A 7,500-nucleotide genomic window follows, 5' to 3' on the forward strand; every position below is an offset into this window, starting at 1 on the left:
CTACACCTTCTCCAGAAACCACAACACCTTGGGAGCTACGGTAAGTCTCATCTATGTAAAAGTGGAAAGGCAAAATGGTAGGGGATGGGGTGGGGGTGGAGGAGTGGAGGAGGGGGGATGGAGGTGGCGGGGAGGACAGGTTGGGGTGGAAGATGGGTGTGGGGGGGACAAAGTGAGATAGGAAAAGGGAAATGAAAGAAGAAAAGGTGGCAGAGAGAGAGAGAGAGAGAGAGAGAGAGAGAGAGAGAGAGAGATTCATATGATTTATTCATTTAAGGCCATAGCTCCATACGAGACATTGACACTGACGCTGATTTTAAACGTGAAGGCCACTGACCCATACACAATAGGGGAATGTCACATCAATGTGTGTGTGTGTGTGGGGGGGGGGGGGGGACAGGGGAGAGGGCAGTGGGAGATAGGGTTCGGTTTTGTTTTGTTTTTCACTTTCATAGCTCCATATGAGAGAGAGAGAGAGAGAGAGGAGAGAGAGAGAGAGAGAGAGATGCAAACAAAGTTACACAGACAGACACGCGCTCGAGCGTACTTTCTCACTCGTGCTTGCATTTCAGTTGGCATCCTTCCTTCCTTCCTTCCTTCCACCCTCCCTTCCTTCCTTCCTTCCTTTGTTCTGCCCTTCCTTTTACCCCATCTCTCTCTCTCTCTCTCTCTCTCTCTCTCTCTCTCTCTCCTCTCTCTCTCTCTCCTCTCTCTCTCTCTCCTCTCTCTCTCTCTTCTCTCTCTCTTTCTTTCACTTCCTTCTTTGTCCCCTCATTCCCATCTTTATTCTTTTCTTTTCTCTTTTCCTTCTTCTCTCCACCCCCCCCTCCCCTCGCCCTACCTTTATATTTCCTTTCCTCCCCCCCCCCTTTTTTTCCCCCTTTTTCTCGACCTGCCTTACATTCTTCTTTCTTCGTTACTTCCCTTCCTTTCTTCTCTCCATCCTTCCTTCCTCACCCCCCACCCCCCCACTGCCTTCATTGCTTACATCCTTCCTTCCTCCCCCCCCACCCCCCCACTGCCTTCATTGCTTACATCCTTCCTTCCTTTCCCCGCCCCACTGCCTTTATTGCTTACATCCTTCCTTCCTTTCCCCGCCCCCCCACTGCCTTCATTGCTTACATCCTTCCTTCCTCCCCCCCCCCCCCCCCCCCCCCCCGCCTTCATTGCTTACATCCTTCCTTCCTTTCCCCGCCCCCCGCCTTCATTGCTTACATCCTTCCTTCCTTCCTTTCCCCGCCCCACCGCGTTCATTGCTTACATCCTTCCTTCCTCCCCCCCCCCCCCCCCACTGCCTTCATTGCTTACATCCTTCCTTCCTTCCTTTCCCCGCCCCACTGCCTTCATTGCTTACATCCTTCCTTCCTTTCCCCGCCCCCATTGCCTTCATTGCTTATATTCTTCCTTCTTCCCCCCCGCCCCACTGCCTTCATTGCTTACATCCTTCCTTCCTTTCCCCGCCCCACAGCCTTCATTGCTTACATCCTTCCTTCCTTTCCCTGCCCCCCACTGCCTTCATTGCTTACATCCTTCCTTCCTTCCTTCATTTTCTTCCTTTTTCTTTCCTCTTTCCTCCTCTCTCACTTCTTTCCTATCTTAATTATTTACTTTCTCATCCCTTCTGTTGTTTTTTTTCTCTCCTTCTATCCTCCATTGCTTTCATACCTACTTTTCCTTCTTTCTTCCTTCCTTCATACCTTCCAAAGTTCCTTATATCTCTCTTTCCCTTTGTCCACGCCCTCCCCCCCCCCCCCCCCCCCCCACACACACACACACACACACACACATTCGTTTTCAAGAGGCAAGATCCTGGATACTTCGGTGACGAAATCGGCGAGATGTCACGTGAGATCCTGGAGACACGCTATTGGCTGCTGCCCTACCTGTACACGCTGTTCCATCAGGTGCACACGGAGGGGGGCACCGTCATCCGACCGCTTCACCATGAGTGAGTGAATCTGTACATTTTGTATTCATTTGTCATAATCATGACTGTATTTGGTAGAAGGCTCATGGCCTTTGTGTGAGTTGTTCGTTTCTTCATTCCCACTCTCTTGTTGAATGTTGTTGTTGATGAAGTTGTTGTTGTTGTTGTTTCTGCTACTGCTGCTGCTGCTGTTGTTGTTGTTGTTGTTCTTCTTCTTCTTCTTCTTCTGCTTCTTGTGGTTGTTGCTGTTGCTTTTGTTGTTGTTCGTGTTGTTGTTGTTGTTGCTGCTCTTCTTCTTTTTCATTATTATTATTATTATTATTATTATTATTATTATTATTATTATTATTATCATCATCATCGTCATCGTCATCGTCATCATGTTGTTGTTGTTGTTCTTCTTCTTCTTCTTCTTCTTTCATTTCCACTGGTTATTCTTTTTGTTGCTGCTATTGCACGATATTGATATTGTAGTTGTTGGTGTTGTTGTTCTTCTTCTTCGTTTGTTTGTTTATTTTGTGTGTGTGTGTCTATGCATGCATGCATGCATGCGTGTGTGTGTGTGTGTGTGTGTGTGTGTGTGTGTGTGTGTGTGTGTATGCATGTGCGTGCGTGCGCGTGCGGCGTGTAAGTGTATCAGTGAATGTGCGTTTTTGAGCATGCGTGTGGTTGTATGTCAGTGTCTCACTCTTTCTACCCGTATCTCCTATCTGCGTGTCTGTCTTTGTCTCTGTTTCTGTGTCTCTGTTTCTCTGTCTCTGTCTGTCTAGGAGGAAGGTGGCAGAATGGTTAAGACGCTCAGCTGCCAATACAGAGAGTCCGTGAGGGTGTGGGTTCGAATCCCGCTCTCGCCCTTTCTCCTAAGTTTGACTGGAAAATCAAACTGAGCGTCTAGTCTTTCGGATGAGACGATAAACCGAGGTCCCGTGTGCAGCACGCACTTGGCGCACTGAAAAAGAACCCATGGCAACGAGAGTGTTGTCCTCTGGCGAAATTACGTAAAATGAAATCCACTTTAATAGGTACACAAATATGTAAGCATGCACTCAAGGCCTGACTAAGCGCGTTGGGTTATGCTGCTGGTCAGGCATCTGCTCAACAGATGTGGTGTAGCGTGTATGGATTTGTCCGAACGCAGTGACGCCTCCTTGAGAAAGTGAAACTGAAACTGAAACTGTCTGTCTGTCTGTCTGTCTGCCTCTCTCTCTCTATCTCCCTCTCTCTCTCTCTCTCTATCCACCCCCCCCTCTCTCTCTCTCTCTTCTTTCCACCACTCCCTTTCTCTTTACCTCTATCCTCATCTCACTTTCTTCTCATCCCTCTTCTTTTGATTAATCAAGTTTGCTAACTGAGCACGGCCATAACTAAACTGACACATTTAAAATATCAGTCTGAATGATGATCAAATGTCTGATGGTGAATCATACTCCCCTACTCCCCCCGCCTCCCTGCCCCCGTATCCTCCCCTCCACCCCACCCCTCCCCGTAAAACTAACTTCAGATTCCCCATGGACGCCGCCACGCACGACATTGACCGGCAGTTTCTGTGGGGTCCTGCCTTGCTCATCTCTCCCATCCTGGAGCAGGTGGGTCCCCAGCCCAGCTCGGCTGTCCTCATGTCACCCTTCGTGGCTTGATGATGATGATGGGTGATGATGATGATGATGATGATGGTGGTGGTGGTGGTGGTGGTGGTGGTGATGGTGATGATGATGATAATAACAACAATAATAATAATAACAACAACAACAATAATAATAATAATAATAATGATAATAATAATAATAACAATGATGATGATGATAATGACAGTAATAATGATGATGATGATGATGATAAAATAATAATAATAATAATAATAATAATAATAATAATAATAATAATGTAGATGATGATGATGATGATGATGATGATGATGATGAGCGCGGAACCACCGACATGGTGTTTGCTGCAAGGCAGCTGCAAGAGAAATGTCAGGAGCAAAATGCTGATCTGTTCTCCACCTATGTCGACCTCACTAAGGCCTTCGACACCGTGAGTAGAGAGGGACTGTGGAAGATCATGGCCAAGTACGGATGCCCTCGGAAATTTATTTCCTTGGTCAGCCAATTCCATGAAGGCATGCAGGCTCGAGTCCAGGACAATGGCGAAACATCTGCTCCTTTTGCTGTCACAAATGGTGTCAAGCAAGGCTGTGTCCTGGCTCCAACGCTGTTCAGCCTCATGTTATCTGCAATGCTTACTGATGCCTTCAGAGATGGCGATGTTGAAATCGGCCTAAAGTACCGAACAGATGGCAAGTTGTTTAACCTCAGAAGGCTTCAAGCAAAAACGAAGGTCATGACAGACATCATCAGAGACTTTTTGTTTGCTGATGATTGTGCCCTCAATGCTGGATCTGAAGCTGACATGCAACTCAGCGTCGACAAGTTTGCCACTGCCAGCAGGAACTTCGGCCTTACCATCAGCACGAGGAAAACTGAAGTTCTCCATCAGCCAGCCCCAGGGAAACCCTACGTTGAGCCCAACATTACAGTCAACGGTCAGAGACGTAGTGCGGTGGAGCGGTTCACATACCTTGGCAGCACACTGTCACGAAATGCGACCATCGACGATGAAGTGAACGTCAGGATTGCAAGAGCAAGCGCAACTTTTGGCAGACTCAATGCAAATGTCTGGAACAGAAGAGGCATTAGTCTTGAGACCAAGCTAAAGGTCTACAGAGCAGTAGTTCTCCCCACACTACTGTACGCCTGCGAAACTTGGACAGTGTACCAACGACATGCCAAGAAGCTGAACCACTTCCACACAACATGCCTCAGGAAGCTACTGAACATCAAGTGGCAAGACAGGACCCCAGACACAGAGGTGCTCGCAAAAGCCACCCTTCCCAGCATCTTCACCATCCTGATGCAGTCCCAGCTTCGCTGGGCTGGACACGTGGCGCGCATGCCAGACCATCGGCTGCCCAAAAGGCTCTTCTATGGCGAGCTGCAACAAGGGAAGAGATCACACGGAGGTCAGAAGAAGCGCTTCAGAGATACTCTGAAAGTCTCTCTTAAAGCGTTTGATATCAACCCTGACTCCTGGGAGGAATCTGCAGTGGACCGTGACAAATGGCGCGCTGCTGTGCACAAAGGCGCCAAGTTGTTCGAGGCCAACAGGACTGCTGCAGCTGTTCAGAAGAGGCAGGCCAGAAAGTCACGGGCAAACAAGCTCCCTGACAATGATATGCCTATCTTTGTCTGCCCCAACTGTCAGCGATCATTTCGTGCGCAGATTGGACTATTCAGCCATCTGCGCATTCACAGATAGATTCATGAGCATCCTCCCCCCCACCCCACCACCACCCTCCCCCCAATCCCCAGCTGGATGACAACGATGGTCATCATCGATCTCGATGGACACACCACATCTTGTGTTGTGTTGTGTTGTCTTGTCTTGTCATATCTTGTACTGTCTTGTCTTATCTCATCTTGTCTTGTCTCGTCTCGTCTCGTCTTGTCTTGTCTTGTATAGTGTTGTCTTGTATTGTATTGTGTTGTCTTGTCTGGTCTTGTATTATGTTGTCTCGTCTTGTCTTGTCTTGTCTTGCCCTGTCTTGTCTTGTCTTGTCTCGTCTCGTCTTGTCTTGTCTTGTCTTGTATAGTGTTGTCTTGTCTTGTATTGTATTGTATTATGTTGTCATGTCTGGTCTTGTATTATGTTGTCTTGCCTGGTCTTGTTTTGTCTTGTCTTTATCTTTACTTGTCTTGTGTTGTGTTGTCTTGTATTATGTTGTCTTGTCTGGTCTTGTTTTGTCTTGTCTTTATCTTTACCTGTCTTGCCTTTTCTTCTTTTTTTTCTTTTTTTTTTCTTGCTTTGCCTGGCCTTCTCTTCTTGGAGTCATTCATTCTGATCAGCACTCAAGACAGACGACGTGACGTACGTCCACGTGTTCGCAACCATTGTACCTTCTCTGTCCACCGCCAGGGGCAGACTTCTCTGACGTATTACGCCCCGGCAGGCGTCTGGTACGACTTCTTCAGCGGCCGTGACTTCAGAGGACCGCGTGACGTCACAGTGCCAGTGACACCGACCAGCAAGCCAGTGCTGCTGGTGAGAGGAGGCTACATCCTGCCGTTGCAGAAACCAGCACTCAACACGGAACTGAGGTGACGTTTCTAGAAATGGGTTGGGAAGAAGGGTGTGTGTGTGGGAGTTGGAGGGTGTGTGTGTGTGTGTGTGTGTGTGTTGGGAGGTGGGGGGGGCGGGTTGGGAGGGGGGTAGGCGGGATAAGATTTTTGAGATGAAAGAAAAGAAAAGGAGAGAGAGAGAGAGAGAGAGAGAGAAGAACGCTTTCAAATGACTTGCGATACATGACCGATGTGTAGTTTTCTTTTTCCTTTTTTGCTTTGATTTCCATAATTTTTAAATATCGTTTCTTGATTTATTGATTTTTTATTTCTTTATTCTTTCTTTCTTTCTTTCTTTCTCGCTGTCTTTCATTCTTCTTATTCCCCCTCTCCCTCCTCATTTTCTGTTTATGTACATATACATGGTTTTTGACTCACTTGTGTAAACAAAGTGAGTCTATGTTTTAACCCGGTGTTCGGTTGTCTCTGTGTGTGTGTGTGTGTGTGTGTGTCCGTGTGTCTGTGTGTCCGTGGTAAACGTTAACATTGACATTTTCTCTGCAAATACTTTCTCAGTTGACACCAAATTCGGCATGAAAATAGGAAAAATTCAGTTCTTTCCAGTCATCTTGTTTAAAACAATATTGCACCTCTGGGATGGGCACAAAAATAAAAAGAAGCTAATTGTATGCAAATTGCATTTACTGTTATATTTATATTTTTTGTATTCTCTAAACTTGGCACTTTGACCTCTTATTCTGGCACAACAGCGAGAGGAGTTATTATTATCATTTTTTGTTCAAACAGGAACTTCTTTTGCTAAGCATGGAATTTTTATTTATTTTGCAAACGTTTTGGCAGATAGTAAAGAAGGGAAATTACTCTGTAATTAATGCTAGGGGACGTAATGTATCACAAGTGAGTCTTGAAGGCAGTGCCTCTCTTGTTTTCCTTACTTTCTTCCTTCTTTCTTTTCTTATTCATACATTTCTCTGTTGTATTGGGGTTTTTTTCCCTCCTGAATGCAGTCGTAAGAACCAGCTGAAGCTGTTGGTTGCTCTCAACGACCATGGCACTGCATCTGGAACTCTCTTTTGGGATGATGGAGTAAGCATCGGTGAGCATTTACTGTGTATTCGAACAATTTGTCTTATCTTCTTGTTGTTAATGATGATTATGATTTCGTTGCTCTTCTCTTTGCTGCTGCTGTTGTTGTTGTTGTTTTTATTATATTTCTCCTCCTCCTCCTCCTCCTCCTCCTGCTTCTCCTCTTCCTCCTCCTCCTCCTCCTCCTCCTCCTCCTCCTCCTTCTTCTTCTTCTTCTTCTTTGTATATTTTATTTTTCTCTATGGTTTCTTTTTGTTTCACCTGCCTCCTCCTCCTCCTCTTCCGCCTCCTCCTCCTCCTCCTTCTTCTTCCTCTATTCGTATGTTTTATTTTTCACTGTGGCTTCTGTTT

General features: G+C 46.4%; 1 protein-coding gene across 1 annotated transcript in view; it reads left to right on the forward strand.

The window, feature by feature from the left end:
* LOC143294545 (maltase-glucoamylase-like) overlaps positions 1 to 7,500 on the forward strand; it is a 45,539-nt gene that overhangs the window by 29,770 nt on the left and 8,269 nt on the right. Inside the window, exons 11-15 of the mRNA XM_076605921.1 lie at positions 1 to 40; positions 1,839 to 1,948; positions 3,429 to 3,513; positions 5,900 to 6,081; positions 7,071 to 7,159. The exon at positions 1 to 40 is cut by the window's left edge and continues 34 nt beyond it. Coding sequence (XP_076462036.1) covers positions 1 to 40; positions 1,839 to 1,948; positions 3,429 to 3,513; positions 5,900 to 6,081; positions 7,071 to 7,159 — 506 coding nt within the window. The remainder of the gene's footprint in view (positions 41 to 1,838; positions 1,949 to 3,428; positions 3,514 to 5,899; positions 6,082 to 7,070; positions 7,160 to 7,500) is intronic.

The sequence above is a fragment of the Babylonia areolata genome, chromosome 20, assembly GCF_041734735.1.
Source record: "Babylonia areolata isolate BAREFJ2019XMU chromosome 20, ASM4173473v1, whole genome shotgun sequence".
Taxonomy (NCBI): domain Eukaryota; kingdom Metazoa; phylum Mollusca; class Gastropoda; order Neogastropoda; family Buccinidae; genus Babylonia; species Babylonia areolata.